General features: G+C 37.7%; 1 protein-coding gene across 14 annotated transcripts in view; it reads right to left on the bottom strand.

Moving 5' to 3' along the window:
- Positions 1–17,066, bottom strand: part of rapgef1b (Rap guanine nucleotide exchange factor (GEF) 1b) — a 44,641-nt gene extending 27,575 nt beyond the window's left edge. For 9 of the 14 annotated variants that reach the window (XM_081391111.1, XM_081391105.1, XM_081391118.1 and 6 more), the window contains exon 1: positions 9,537–9,724. In XM_081391111.1, the coding sequence (XP_081247237.1) occupies positions 9,537–9,612 (76 nt within the window). In that variant the 5' untranslated portion in view covers positions 9,613–9,724. Of the gene's footprint in view, positions 1–9,536; positions 9,725–16,812 lie in introns of those variants that run through there. The other 5 variants (XM_081391108.1, XM_081391116.1, XM_081391117.1 and 2 more) reach the window with 3 other exon arrangements.
- Positions 17,067–17,286: the final 220 nt, after the last annotated feature.

Raw genomic sequence — 17,286 nt, 5'->3', positions numbered from 1 at the left:
ATCAGCTCCGGAACGCTCTCTGTGTGAACGAAAGGCAGGACCGATGCCGTAAGGGGTGTGTTGTAGTGATGACGCTGAAGCGGAGATCAATCACCAGCTTAGTTGAACGGTACGCGATCCACTAGTTTATGATCGAATCAGAAAAAAAATGTACGAGCGTGGTTTCTCGAGAGCAATCGCAGATCATAAGCAACCTTAACATGAACAACATCCTGATATCACGTATCTTTTTGGTGTGTGAATGCACGCATAGATTTCAGAAAATCACTGGCAGTGTGAATGAACCAAAATCAAACGATTATCAGTGTATTCTCCGGAATGTTTGTAAAAGTGTGTTTAAGAAGCGTGTACTTAGTTTTGACAGCCTGTAATCATACACACTCTCTCCAAACACATGGATGTACAGTTGACCTCTGACCCCTCATGAGAAAAAACACTTTTGGGGTTACAAAAATGCAGGAAACTACATGTCATGTTTGTGTGTTTTGGTGTGCATGTTGACAGCCATTGTTGCAGAAAGGGACTCTGCCTTTTCCGTTGAGAGCGTGCTCAGAACAATGCCTTCTGGGTAAAACGGAAAAGTTGTATTGTAACTAACATGGGTGGAGCCATTATGCTCTAATACACACACATACAACACTTAATTAACCTCTCACACACGCATGCATGGTGGGCGTATTTAGGCCTGTAGGCTGAAAAGAACAGCAGTGGAGCGTGGGTAATGTAGTACTTTAAATGTAACCACCACTAAAATCCATACTACAGATCCATATCACACACCAGCACTCACCAATCAATCTCTGTGTAAGTGGCTGCATCATGCAAAGTTAATGTAGATTTGACACCTAGCATTGTGCAATTTAAAGGGTGGCTTTACGTGCAGTGAAGAATAACTACTACCAGAATCGCACGCAGAATACAACCTACTATTTTTTTTAAAGTAGTATGTAGCATGCATTGAATGCCCAGATGACTTGCTACATTTGACAAAATGTGCAGTTTGCAACCGCAACAGACTATGGGCCAGATTTACTAAACGCAATTCCAAAACAGCGCCGATGGGAGTGGAAAGTTCTGCGCGTGATCTACTGACGACTCGAATGAACTGACGAACACAGACGCACACGGATCATTTCCATAAGGACCAACGCAATCTACCAAGAGCAGCACAAATTTGTGTCTGGTTAATGGCGCAAATACCAGTAAATTGACTAGCACAAACCTTAGTAAATCACCTTACATGCCTCATCTTTCCCTCGGGTCATTTTGACCCGAAACTCATTTTTAAAACATTTACTGTTCATTGGAGTGGTCCAAGACCTTGGGACGTAGCACTTAAACCATGAACACACACACACACGCACACACACACACGCACGCACGCACGCACGCACGCACGCACGCACGCACGCACACTGTTTTATGCTATACAATTTACTGGATTTTAGGAGTTTATGTGGTTGAAATTACAAAAAGAAACAAATATGTCCCTCGCGGGTCAATTTGACCCCCTTAGAAATGAATGGAATGCGAGGAATGCTTCAGTACACAGAAAAAAACAAAAACAACATTAAAATTGAAACAAAAATGTTTTTGGTAAAGCTTTACCAAAATATTATTTTACATGTCTACACGTGTATCTGAATGCATACTGAAGGAACTGACTTTAGGACCCAGTGGAACATCACATGTTATATATATATATATATATATATATATATATATATATATATATATATATATATATATATATATATATATATATATATATATATATATATATATATATTATATATATATATATATATATATATATATATATATATTTTCCCACAGGAGGTCGGCAGAGACACCCAAACTGACCCAATGTGAAGTATTTTTTGCTGATTTGAGCTGGTCATTGCATGTACTGAATATTGCATCAGTTATTTTGAATCTCAGTAGAAAGAATGTTAAGAATGTGCTTATATTATATTATTTATTGATAAAATCTAGAGATTTAAAAAGGTACATAAAATAAAAAAATATGAAAAAAAAAACATCTCGAAAAAAACATTTAGCATTAAAAAATTTGAAAAAACATTATAAAAAATGAAACAATATAAGCTTTCTGGACAAAAAAAAAAAATATATATATATATATATATATAATTTTAGTGCTTCGGGTCATTTTGACCCGCGAGGGAAAGATTTGTTGTTACAGGATGCAAGAAGGGAAAGATGAAATTTTGTGTCTGAAAGAGAAACTCGGTCCATGAAAAATAACGGTCCATGCCTTTTCAGAACTAATTTATCACTGTCTTTAGTAAATCCTGACAGTAACTGCAAAAGAGGGTTTGCACAGGAGCAAGCTGTCAGTAAATCTGGCCCTGTGTGGGATACTTCGTCCCACAATGAATGCAAAGTGCTCCACTTGACCTTCCATGTCCAGTGTGACTCATAAGTGGATCTGACTGCCAAAAGTTAAGATGTTTTTGACAAAACTGTTTTAAATATAACCTATTTCAGAGATTACAACTGGATACAATTGCCCAATTAGAAATGCAATGTCATGCAACAACAATGTTAGAAATGCTTACTGGTATTTTAAAGAGAGTTAGCCTATTTCTTACAGTCCTAATTAGGACAGTTGAGCCTGGCGGGTAAGGAGTAAGATTTGGTTTCTAACGGTCGTATTACAAATTATCTATGCTTTTTGTCACTGTTTACACTCTTATTTGTGTTCATAATCAATAAAAAAACCTGGAAGAAGAAAAAAAATGATTGGTTATTGGTGTATTCAGATAAATGTTTCACGTACTATTAAAATGGACGTGTACTGAATATCATTCGTATATCGTTCGTCAGAAAGCACTGGATCAACAAAACCCTCATTACCATGACTAATGTTAAGTGTACAATTTTGGTTTGGTCAATTCATTATTATTTAAAACTGTTGCAAGTCTTTCACTGGCACTGTCTTCGCTGACGATTATTTGTCATCCAAATAATTATGGTTCATTTAGTTTCCTTTTTTGTTCATGTCTCTTATCTTAAGCTTAAGTAAACATTCACATAAAACACATAGAACTTGAAAGAAATCACATTTTATTGAATGTTTCCTTAAGGCTTTGTAAGGAAGAACTGCACAGGGATTGAATGACATGAATAATAATATTTGAAATATTTAAAACCAGAATTTGAAGTGAACAAATATTTGTGTTTAGCCCATTAAGGAGCAATGGCAATAGGCCTGAAATGCATTATGGGTAACCCCGATGCTGTGCTTCAAGTCTGAGTAAATTATGCTGTCAATCAAATTTCATTTAATGCAGAACATTTCAACATGCAGGCTAATGTAATTCTCTGAAAGATCAACTATAGCACACTTCCCTCCCTTGCTCCCTCGCTCTCTCTCTCCGCCTGAGGGAGTGTTTTCACTGTCTTTAATGGAATGCTGATAATATAGATTGACGGAAAAACAGAGAGGGAGGCATCAGATATTATTAGCTGGTCTAACTACAGCCTTCAAACCATGTCCATTATAGACTAATGAACAACACACGTGTGTGTCTGAACACAAGCGCAGTTGCTAGAAAAATGAATTCAGGAATAGGAAGCCCCGGCCAAATCCTGCATCATTTCCCGTCCAGTGACCCCATCATCACAGAGACTGCGTTCCCCAACCTCCGGTTCAAGGTCTGCTTCAGCGCGAAAGCACACACATACAAACATACAATTACTCCTAACTCATGTCACCTGTAGGTCACAGCCACCACTTCCTGCTTTGGCCTCAGTCCTATCCATCAACTTCCTGTCTGGCTCTAACGCACAGGAGCACTTCCTGTGCTGCCCATCCTCTTTACAACAAAGAGCACTGACCTCTGGAACACTGAGTCATGGGTATAACACACACACAGACACACACACACACACACACACACACACACACACACACACACACACACACACGTTTAATTAGCTATCTAAATGTGGACATTCCATAGACGTAATGGTTTTTATACTGTACAAACGGTATATTCTTTCCCCTTACACTAACCCTATCCATCACAGAAAAACTTCTGCATTTTTAAAAAACCTTTAATCAATTTATTTTTATACCAGATTTACAAACGAGGACGTCCATAAAGATTTTGGCCACTTCTGGGTACAAGTTTGTCCCCGAAATATAATTAAGTAGGTACACACACACACACACACACACACACACACACACACACACACACACACACAAAAGTGCTACATTTTGCTATTTAAACTACAAAATACAAACACTTGCTATTTTTTACATATAACAATCAGAAATATTAGGAAAATATTAATATACAATTTCTAACGAAGCCAAATTATAAGTCTTAATGTAGTAGTAATATTTAAGTGTATTGCCTTTACAGCTTTCACAGGCTATTTCATGATAGATACAGATTCAACATTAAATAAATAAATACACATATTTAATAAAATTCAACTTAGTGATTTTTTTATATGCATAACAACTCTATTATTAACAATAATATTCCTTAATTGTACATGTGATAAAAATTGTAAAAGTTTTTTTGGGTCCATCTTACAAAACAAGGATTACCTGATTATAATTGGCATCTCTTAAAGTAGAATACAAACACAATAAAAATACCAAAACTAATACTATATGATAACTAAATAAAAAAGATATGATCAGTTTGAATTATCATCAATCTAGTAACACTTTACAACTAGGTCTCATTTGTTTAGTATAATTAATGCATTAATGCAACGATGAGCAATACATTTAAAGCATTTATTAATAACATATTCCATTAATAATTTATTAGTTAATGTAAATTAATAAATAAATAAAAGTTCTGGGTCAATCTTACAAAAAAAAAAAATCATTGTTTCTTAAACTATAATACAAATACAAGAAAAATACAAAACCTTATACAGTAACAAACCAAATAATGATATTAAAAGAATAGGATAACAATTCAAATAAAATCTACAGGTTAATAACTAACAATAAAAAAGCTAATTTTAACAAATGTATTAATGGTCACAAGCATATTGTCTCGTCCTAAAATAATTACCCATGTAATTTTTTCCAGGTTTCTCAGAAACCACAAAAAACTGAAGCAATAATTGAAAAACTAAACTATTTTAGGAAGGTGATGATATTTTGAATTCATTATATTTATACAATTCTGATTCAAAAATGAAACACGAAAAGCTCAAATTTCACATGATTCTGCCTTTTGTTTTAAAAACATTACAGCACAATCGATGCTTGGTCTGTGACAGAAAAACAGGAATTATTTTATTGAAATTGTTTTTTTTTTTACATGCACAGAGTTTCTTTGTTTTATAAGAACACAAAAAGTGCATTTCCTCCAGATTTAGTTGATATGATACTGACAGGTAGAAAACAGTCACTTTGTGTCTCTCAAACACATATGCACAAGAATGTACATCTGCAATATAATCTGGTTAACAGGCTCTTGTGAGAGTGAGTGTCTCAAATCTCGACATGAATCTACCCACACAAATCACACGGCAGGAAACGCTGTCATAAAAGAGGTGTGGAGGAACAGGTGCAGGAGGAAGAGGAGGAGGAGGAGGAGGAGGAGAACTGGGTTACTGGAGCAGACGTGAAGCGGACAGACTTACTCAAGTGAAAAACAAGATGACAGCAGACAGAATGGCGATGAGTTATCTGGACATGCTTACTAACAGGATTTGTGTGCACAGGTTATGGATTCAGGAATTCTGTGCAGTTTTCATGTGACTAATGCAAACACATTCCCCTACATTAATCATCATTCATCATCATTCACGACTCTATGGACAAAATCAAGTCCCGCACGTTTGTTCTTGTTAGAGAAGACGATTCATTGGATATACATCACAACAGGGAAGAAATGAATCGCAACTTCCGTTTCATGCCAAGTTAATTAGAACAGTAACATCAATACACATTATTTTTTCCCAAAAAAGATCAAGACAGCTGTTTTTATCCATATCGCTCAGCCCAAACACCGATGATTAAATACACCGGCGTCATCCTCTGATCTAGAGTTCCACATTCCATCAAGCACACGCTGTGGTCCTGATCTATTTCTGCCCTTCTGCTTTACGCAATATCACACACACACACACACACACACACAGTGACTCTGTTACCACGGTGACATAAGCAAAGTGACACATGTGATTGACGTGTGTCAGCTGAAATTAGCTTCTGTTCTTCCGTCTACAACACGAAACAAATACTATACATTATACAAACAACTCTTAAAGGGATAGTTCACCCAAAAACTAAAATTTCCCCCTCATGTTGTTCCAAACCTGTATTAGTTTCTTTCTTTCTTCTGAACACAAAAGTAGATATTTGGAAGAATGTTGTTAACCAGACAGTTGATGAATCCCATTGACTTTCGTAGTATTTTTTTCCCAACTATGGAAGTCAATGGCTACTGTTGGTAACCAACATTCTTCCAAATATCTACTTCAACAGAGGGGTGAGTAAATGTTGAGAGAATTTTCCTTTTTGGGTGAACTATTCCTTTAAAAGGATATTTCACCGCTGGAAAGATGAATGTGTATTTAAATTGGGTCATTTATGTAGTAGAAATGTGAAATTATTGTAGAAGTTGGAGCCTTCTAGACTGAGAAAGCCAGAAAATGTATTTTTGGCTCATGTGGATGAAAGACAACAACTCCCAGAATGCACTTGCTCCGCTGCCCTACGAGGCCACTCCCAAGCCACGCCTACCGGTTACAGAGGGCAGTATCGGGAGAAATGATACAGCTAGGCTACTAGTCGACTCGAAACTGAAAAGACGGCGTTTTATCGTGAGATCCCCCTATGGGCGGGTTGAAGACATGCGGAACGAACTACTCCTACTGGCTGGAGTCTCTCGCCTCTGGACAAACGAGCCTCCATGACGCTAAATGGCGATTTTTGCGTCATCTGAGTTTTTTTTCCAGACGCACAATACAGAAATCTCTCGTCTCAGGGGGACATGAGGGAGGGAAGCACAGTCACTCGAAAATACCACCGAGTTTCTACTGATACAAAGCTTAATGCTAATCAGTGAAGTATCCCTTTAAGGGTCACATTCTACACATTAGAATTACATTTTTTCTTCATTGTCCACTTTAAATGTTAACATTTAGTTAATTAAAACACAACTACTCGTTGCTCTCTCATGTTAGTTTACAGTGTATTAACTAACGCTAACAGATACAGTTTATTACCATTTGATTTAAAATGTAAATGTTGAAAATAACATTAACCAAGATAAATAAATGCTGTAGAAATATTGTTCATCGACAGTTCATATTAACTGATGTAATATACTAATGTTAACAAATGAAAGCCCACTGTAGCCTAAATGTTACTGTTTTAGACATATTCTCAAGACAATCCCTATGCAACATCTTTGGACACCCACACTCATGTCTCTGCTCATCCATGCAATACATCTCAATACATTGAGCAAATTCTGTTTGTCAAGATGTTTTGGAAATATCAAATAAACCCAAAACCTGATGGGAACGAAATAATTAAGGAGCTTTCACAAACTACAGTGCAGTCTTCAGGGTTTCTGAGACGTTAGTGACTTGGAGACAGTCAAAGTGTCAGGTAAACAGATTATTGCCAGCAGACAGACTGTACGTCAGGAGAACTGATGCTGTTTTAATACTTTCTGTTTGGTAAACAGAGCATTACGCAGCCTGAGAGCGAGTGACTGCACAGCAAGAGGAGAAACGCATGGAGATTATCATTTCCGGATGCAAAACACTTGTTATCCTTCACTCGCTATCTCTCTCTCACACACACACACACATGCTCACGGCCTTCCTCAGAGAGTCTCATCCTGCTCTCAACTCTCTCTGTCTGGCCTTGGATGATGTCTAACAGAATTTCCAAGAGTATTTTTCGCTCCATTTATTCTCTCCAAAATAATTTAAAAAAATTATATAACCTCAATAAAGAGTCCTCTACCTTGAACCAAATCAATCAGCATGAACACTTACTCAAACGTCATCATGAAATCAAATTACTTTCTCGATTACATTTGTAAACGTTATTCCAAATAAACACAAAGTAATGTTTTATCGAACAACTTTCATTTTCAGCTGACATCACCAAGTCCACTTAGCCTACTTTTTAACCCCTCTCAGACTCAGTTCGCCCACTTTTTATGATCCAATTATTGGATAAACTCAAGTTCTTACATTTTTTCACTTGGAATTACATTAGATTACAGAAGTAAAATGAGTTACCAACGGAATTACAGGCTTAATCATCTTTTATGAGGGAATGAATAAACTACTAACTCAGTTTTGTCTAATGTATTTTCTTATTTTTCCAAATGTTCTTCTCCCATATCCTCTTGCTAAGATTCACATTTCTCCTTCTGAAACCCCAGTGGCGAGCTCCATTTCAGCATGAAAACTGGCACACTGAAACTACAGGGCAAAACAATCATGTAGCCTATCTCCTCTAAATCAGACAGGATGCTTTGATAGCACAATATGAACCCAGATGTTTGGCTTGAGTTACGCAGAACCCGAACGCAGACGGTTTAATGTGATCTGAGGTTCTGCCATCAGCACTGAATGTCCTATTTTGGACTTACGGGCCTTGAATAGATGCTGGCACGGCAAAGTGCAAACATTCAAGTGCATGTTTCAGTGATAAAGTAGAAAGTTAAATACAATGTTTCTGATACAGGTATCAAAAGAGTGCAGAACTATTTGCAAAACGAGCATTTCCCTCTCATCAGTCCACAGCTCTAAACCCGAAATGTCCCAAACAGATTAGTCAAAATGACCATCTCTCTCATTCATGTCCTGAAAGACTCTCTCTGCATCTCTTTTTCTGGACGCAGATCTTTGGGTTGGATCCACCCAGAGTTTGACTGGATCAAATGAGCACTTAGACAAAAGCCACACAACTGGAACGGGAAGGAATGTCCCTGGAATTTCACATCAGAAGCTTCTGTATTCCCAGAAATACTTTCTTTGTTGGAGAATAACTTGCGTGCACTTTTTTTTTTTTTTTTTTTTTTAAGAAGGCAATTAATGTATCATTGTAACACTAACAAAAATGAACCATGGAAGTTGCAGTCTGATACCATAAGGAATTGAGCAAAAATTCCAGAACACCTAAAGAATATAAACAACCGTAAAACCTTTAAGATAGGTAAATTGACTTTGAAGAACATCCAAAATCCAATAGCGTAAATTGACAGAAATAGATGAGAACATTTGTATCCTTCAAAGTCTAAAATCCAATATCACAATACGAGTCATGGACACCAAAGCAATAAGGATGTGTGCACTTTATGACTAGAATTAAATGAAAGCTCAAAAGAACAACGTTACATTTTATAAGCGACCAAATACAAAGTTCATCCTGCCTTGATATTATATATTACTCCTGTTACGTCACACTCAGAAAACAAAGTTCAAATTCTTCCACATAATCTCTAACAATGACCTTGATGAATCCAAAACCTTTGTGTACATGCTTTCAGCGCATCTGTTCTCACCTGTGTCTGGCTCTCCGCTATTAAAATATTCCGTCTCCTCTAAAAGAGGTTGGGATCTCCGACTGGTATTCCCCATGTAGAACCCGGGCAAATTCTGGTTATCGAAATGAGGAGCTAGTTTAGAAACCCAAATAGACTTCTTCCAATCTCATTCACCTCAAACAGGGATCTCTGGAAGTGATACTGGACATTTTCTTCAATCCCACAAAAAAAAACAACAACAGAAAGCCTGTTGTCCAACAGGTCACTGGTAGAAGTCAGGAATAAGCATCCAGAACCGGAGACCTCGCTCAGTTAGTCACCCTCAGTCAAATCCCATGACCCAGCCTGACTCAGACTTCAAACTGAGTGGAATCTAAAAATAAACTCCAACAGAACTGCAGAGAACTTCCAGAGTCCGTCGTCTCAGTGTTCCGTGTGTGTCGGATGATGTCGGAATGCCAAAACATTCCAAAAGAAACCTTTGAGCAATGACGGTCAGATGAAATCCGCACAGATGAAAAACTGTCTGACATGTGAGAAATGATCGATTGAGCCTACGGCATGGAAAACTGTGCACACGCAAACTAAATTACACCAATCCGGGAAAAGAAAAAAAACGTCAATACATTTTAAACCTCCATTATGTAGTTTTGAGCAGCTGACAGATTAGATAATACAGCTCAAATCAGAGCAGAGCGCTTGAAATTCTCAATCTCACATCCATCCATTCCCTACTTTATTCCCACAAAGCCCTGCAAGTCCACATACACACGCCTGCTTCTCTCAAACACACACACATGGCGCAAGTACCATCTAATTACTGAAGCTCAGGATAGTAAGAGCATGTTTTTCATTCTAGTAATCTACTGTGCTCATTTCTCTAAAAACCCATAATTACAGTTTTGGAACCAAAAACAAGTAGCCAGAGACGACTCTAAATAATTCTGCACTTATTCTAGCCAATCAAAGGCCAAAACGCTCCCAACAACCAATCAGAACGCACCACACTCAATCAGGAATTAGGAACCAAAGCCAAAGAAAGCCTATCAAGTATTTAGATTAATTTAAAAGTCATTTTATTTTTAGATCAGCACGAGTAAAGATTGCATCATCACATTAAATACTTTTTAATCTTTTACTTCACTACAAAACCCTGATTAGAATGAAGACTTTGAAGCATGTTATATCACCAAATAGACTGTGATTCACCAGTATCGTTGCTAAACGTTCTTTTAAGCAGTTGTAAGTGATGAAATGATGCAAATTGATGTTTCCAGCTGGACAACTCCATTAAAACTTGATTTAGACCAATTTGCGAGTAGATTTAGACTGATTTGCAAATTGTTTGACTTTACAATAATCACTTAATTTATACACATATTGAAAATAGCTATACAAATAAAGTGACTTACTTTTATATTTGGGATGCACCGATGTATAAAAAGCAATGCACTATTGGCCAATTGTTTTAAAAACAGCCAATTATCGGGGCAGGGATGTACCGATATGAAAATTTTGGCCAATAGCGATAACCGATAATTCCTTATATTTTAAGTATAGCCGATATATTGGCCGATAACCGATATATTGGCCGATAAATCTAAATCTAAAGTACAAAAACAAAAGTCTCACCATTAAAATCCATGTTCCAAGCACACAATTATAATGTTCTCATCATAATTTTATGTAGCCTATATGACAGATTTGCACTGCACATGTAGCACTGTACTGTATTTTCCTTTTTGTAAGTGATTCCAATCATATTTCAAGCAATTCACAACCATCACGGCGAACAGTGCGCATCTATAGTGTCTCAGCTGAAAGAAATAATCCATTCATTATCGGCTTTAATATATCTGTCAAATTTTTTATCAGGCCGATAACGATATAGCATTACAAATTAACATATATATCGGCCGATACCGATACGGTGGCCAATATATTGTGCATCCCTAATCCTGTCAATCAAAAGGGGGCGGAAACTTATACTAAGTGTGAAGAAAGTTTCTCTTGTGTTGAATTTTGGGCTGTCAAAGTTAACTCTACAATAATGCATTAGCAGTTTGAAAAATAGCGATGTTAAAGCAGAACCTATGAATCACCCGTAGTTCAAGCCAGGGTTGCCAGGTCTGCGTTTTTTCAAACTATAGGCATCGTTATCGGCAGATATCATAAAAAATCGGCTAACGGTATCGGCAGAGAAATTTAGTATCAGCGCATCTCTATTTTATATTGCTGACAAAATGTAGCTTAATATTGACAACAACATAAAATCTTAAATGTAGAAATATATATACAGACACACACACACAATATCCTCATCCAGCCCAAACATGCACTAGTCATCTTAATCTATCATGCGTCTGTATTTCTCAGTAGTACGTTATCTCTCAGTTTACTGCTAGACTGTGTTTAGGACACCAGCATGTACATGCGAGCATTGACACACACTTTTGTCGTCTGGGATTTACACGGCAATGCAACTATTCATAAACACACACACCCTGACCGAATGCATTACACATTACAGCTGTTATAAATAATTTTGTTGTCAGGGAATCACATTGCGATGCAGCCACTCATAAATATATCCAAAACACCACCCGAACATGACACATTATTACAGTCGAGTTATTTGGAGAATGCCACAATCGCTCAACCACATGAAAACACACAGATGCAGGGCCGATTCCTCAGAACTGCGCAGATATAACAAGACACATTACAATCACAACATGAGTTCTACTGAAAGCTTATTTGAATAACTGAAGAAAAAAGACAATTCTGTCATCACTTACATGATGTTCAAACCCAAAATACTTTGTCTTCTGTAGAAACACGAAAGGAGAAATGTCGAAACATTGTTCTTTTTCAAACAGTTACTATGTTTATAAATAATGTGATTATTTCCAATAATTGGAGTGAGGACTAAAAATCATAGATTGAACAGTTTTGTTGGTATAGTGTGTGGAGTGACCAAGACAGCACAACACACACTAACAGATTCCATTCGCAATATGGAAAATCTCGCAAAATCTCTCGCGGTTAAACGTGACTAGAGTTAGGGCTGCAAGATATTGAAGAAAAATGCGATATTCGAAAACTCATTACATAATGTGATATTCGATACGATAATGCTTAAAGTGTGTAAAATAAACTTAAAACTTACATTCTTTTTGTGACAAGAAAACATCCCTACAACTTCTGAAAGTGAACAGCAGTGTTTTACTGTAGCGTAAGAAGTGTTATTTTAACATCAGTGCAAACCAGGGGTTTAGGTTATCATACATTAGGGTTATTTAACAACAGAAACTGAATAATCAAATGTAAAAATAAAACACTGTATGAATTCAATATATACTGATTCCGATTAAAGCTACAAAAGTTATTCAGCCAAGAGCTGAGTGATTTTCTCTTTGTCTTTTGTTCATGACCCCAGTTATTGCAGGCCATTGCGATATGCATATCGTGATATATACATTTGCGATATTTCGATAATTTCGATATATTGTGCAGCCCTAACTAGAGTAAACAAACATGGCGGATGACGGGCAAGAAGAAATGGCGATAATGGTGTTTGGACTGCTTTTCGCAGAAAAAACGTGAGGAAAAAAGATGAAAGATGAAGTCCAATGTTATCAGAAAGAATCTAGCATATAGATGTGTGGAACAATATTACAATACAGTAAAACCATGCTCACTTTTCATTGCATGAAAAAAAAAAAAAACAATAAATTTTTTTTATTTTTCATATTTGGTTTTGCCACAGAACCCAAGAAAGATCATACAGGTTTGGATCAACATGAGGGTGAGTAATTATTAATGGTAGAATTATCATTTTCACTGAACTGTTCCTTTAAGATCGTCCATACACACATTGTGCGATCTTGTCCCAGATGAAAGTTAACATATGGTGGTGATTTCTGTGGTCGTGGCTCCTTAACGCTGGTCCTGCGTCGTACAGTGAGAGAGGTTTAAAGGCGGCCATTGTCACGGTCTTGCAACTAAAGATACCCTGCGACAGTTTCCTGACAGTGTCTTAGCATGATCATCTCAGTGTGTTTGCTGCTACGACCGACGTCTACTGACGAGCCAATAAAAATGCAACATGAAATGGCGTATTATTGATCAAACCGACATGACACTAAAACTTAAAACTACTTACATCAAGCTCCATTTGCAAAATTGTCATGCCAAGTTGGCTTCTTTTCCCTAGCCATGACCGCATCCATATTCTTCGTTTTTCATAAAAACCACAATTGCCAAAGTGCGATTCCTTCTTGCTCTATTAGTTTACCACTAGCGCATGATGATGAAGCTTTATTCTTCCATAGGTGTCATTAACGTACAGTCTACATACAGTACATGTCTTATTAGCTTATTATATCCATAGCAAACAGTGTGTAATGATCTAGGATTGCCGAAATCACTGAGGCATTAAAAATAAAGCCTCTTTATTGGCATTGATGGCTCCATTGCACATACAGTTCTTTACAGTGGAAAAAGGTTCTTTAGATTATTAAAGTATTCAGTTCTTATATGAGCTGTTCACTGAAAGGTTCTTCAGGGATCCAAAACTGGTTCTTCTATGGCATCCCTGTGAAACCCCTCTCTCGAAGGCTTTATTTTTAAGAGTGAGTCTGAAGCCTTGAGACACGAGTACACACACTCAAGATTTCTCACACAGTCATTTTCCTCCCCAAAGTTCATTTTCTCACTGTCGTGAGGAAGCTGAAGGAGGTCAGATCTGCTTCCTGGTTTTGTTCAACGCTACAGGGATTGAGAGAAGCAGACAGAGGGAGGTCGCTCATAACAGGTGACTGGTTTTAACGTTTCTGCATGAATGACAGTGGCATCATGACATGAGGTCAGTGTATCCACGGCGACAAAGAAACATGTTGATGTGGAGAATTACGTCAGAACACACACACACACACACACACACAGAGTCAGTCTGCGCACTCAGTCCTGCTCTTGTTGTTTCGGTCTGGCTTTAGACTTATCCAGAACCGCTCATCGATTCGCCCGACCAACAGAAGGCACAAAAGACAAACAGGCAACCCGGTAACCAAACACACACAAACCTCCAACACAAACAAGGCGGGTGAGCACATGGGAGAGACTTCCTGCAGGTCGGTGCAAGACAGGGCACAACGTGAGCCTGAACGAAACATGCAAAGAATGCGGCTTCCAAAACGACTTCAACTAAATTGTTCAAATTAGGTTCATTCTCAAATAAGAAGTGTGCTGACACGATTTAAAAGGCTCAAACACGCTCAGCCCAGATACAACGCGACAAATGCTTCTTTTTAGTTGTGGCACAAAGGAATGTTCAGGTGAGTAACGCCTCGGGATATGGATTCTTTACCTTTCCACACGGAGAATCACTTTCAATAAGAAATCGGCTCGGCTGTTACAGAAAGCAACAGTTAAAAATGTTTTTTAACTTTGCTTTTTTAAAGAAAACAAGACTTTTATTCAGCATGGATGCGCTAAATTGACAAAAGTGACAGTAAAGACATTTATGATGTTGCAAAAATGTATTTTTGAAACAGATGCTGTTCTTTTGAACTTTCTTTTGAAGTATCCTGAAAAATAAAATGCATCACGTTTTTTCCCCCAGAAAACATCTGAACTCTTCATATGCTACAATAGGAAACACTTATTTTAAAATGCAATAATATTTCACAATTTTACTGTATTTTTATCAAATAAATGTAACTTCTTTAAAAAAAAAAAACATAAAAAATATGACTGACCCCGAACTTTTGAATATAATAATAATAATAATAATACTAAAACAAGGAAGAAATATCTGCCAATGGGATCAGAAAAATCAACTTCATTCAAAGGGAAGTGTTCATAACTCACTGACAGATATTTGTTCTTGTTTCAAGCATAAACTCACTTCATTTTGTTCAGTTTTTTAGACTTAACTTTACAGTTGCATCTCATGTTTAGATGTTTGAACTGGAAAACAGGACAAACATTTTTATTTGCAATGCATGCAACATTTAATGCCATGACCATGAATTTAAGAACTTTTTAAGGCCTTAAATAAGAGTGAGTTTTAAGGCCTGCAGAAACCTTGATAACTTTTATTTGTTGCTCTATACTGAACAAGCAAACTTCCCGTGCAGCCTCACCCTAAACCCTGACCCTGACCCGATCCGATCCGGGCGTTCGGGACAGCTGTTTAGGGAGAGGTGATCAGGGGGATTGAGTTTCCTTCCCACCGCCGAAAGAAACCTCCTGTCGCTTTCCGTTACACTCACCACAACCAGACACACACATCTACAGAGAGACAGACAGTCTGTGTTGTCATATTCCTAAACATAACATGCAACATGACAGCATCCAACTGTGTCCAAAGAAAGCCAATGACAAATCCAACAAATGAAAACACAGTTATCTAGGAAATAAAGACAACGCCTCCTTCAATACAAGGCGACACTGTCCCCGAAAAACAAATGATGTGTGACCTGTCCAGAGGTGCACTTTATCTAAAACATACTCAAACAACATTTGCATAATAAACACTGCGTTTATGAACTCATTTTACTAACGTTCAAGACTATTTAAATGTACTTGCAAATATGAAAATGCTTTTAAAAAGAAGCACAATAAACACTTTACTTTTAAATTTGAACCAATATCCTAATGTTCAAACATTTATCTTACTTTACGAAAATATGAATATATATATAAAACTAATATATTACAAAAACTATATATAAAAAAATACACATTTGAACTCTTTAAATAGATTTAGGACTATCTATGCAACTTAATCAACCAGTGAACAAAAGTGAAACCCGATGCATTATTAAATAAAGCCATGCATAACACACTGCATCACACACTCATAAACTTCACTTATTTCTGTGTGTGTGTGAGCATGAGATTGACAACAGCATCAGGCTGGGGAGGCTCTGCTGCTGCTGTGGAGTTTGGATTGATAAATGCATGTTTGATTTCACAGACAGACAGACAGACAGATACACAGACAGGACAGTCTCTGCTCGGTTTCACGCGTCTCTCTCTCTCGGTAGAAAAGCCCCGTTTAAATGTCCCGTCGGCAGCGCGAGCTCGGAGACTCCCCGCGGGCGCGTTAGCGCGTGCTAACGGGCACTGATTTCCCCCACCTCATATTTCTGGGTCGATGTGAACACCAGAGACCCGTGCCTTTGGTGCATTCCTAACAGTGGCATTAAACTCATCAGTGTAAGATTGCGGAGCAGTGAAAGTGCAGGAACACCAGGCCTACACACTCCGCGGGCCGGTTCGCGCTTACCGTGCTTGCTTTCTATTTTCCCCGACATGATCGCTGCGCTGGCCGGAGCAAATCCTCAGTTTGGACAGTCACAGGAGGACAAAATGGGGAATTTAGGCCACAGTAATCCCGAGTTATATTCTTCAGCCACACATATTGATGTACTGGGTCAACGTGGCTATATAGATCCCCGGAGAAAACGGGCTAGAATCCGTTCACATGCACGCGCTGGCGACAGACAGACAGTGAAATCTACTGCTGATGTGTGTGTGTGTGTGTGTGTGTACGGAGAGTCCCGTCCGTCCCGAGGATCCATTGGGATGCGAACACAGCGCCCCTCTCTGACTGGAATCACGAGCTGCAGGGATTGTTCGGTGTCAGATTGACAGGAATAATTAAGCTAAAACCTATTTTTTACTGTCTATGGCTAAAAAACACTGTCGATATTTATTCTTCCTCGTGTCTTTCAAAAGCTGTATCAGTTTCCGTCTTCTG

The sequence above is a fragment of the Scardinius erythrophthalmus genome (assembly GCF_964197995.2).
Source record: "Scardinius erythrophthalmus genome assembly, chromosome: 17".
Taxonomy (NCBI): domain Eukaryota; kingdom Metazoa; phylum Chordata; class Actinopteri; order Cypriniformes; family Leuciscidae; genus Scardinius; species Scardinius erythrophthalmus.
Note: the sequence above shows the minus strand (reverse complement) of the source record. Positions and strands in the feature narration are given on the sequence as shown.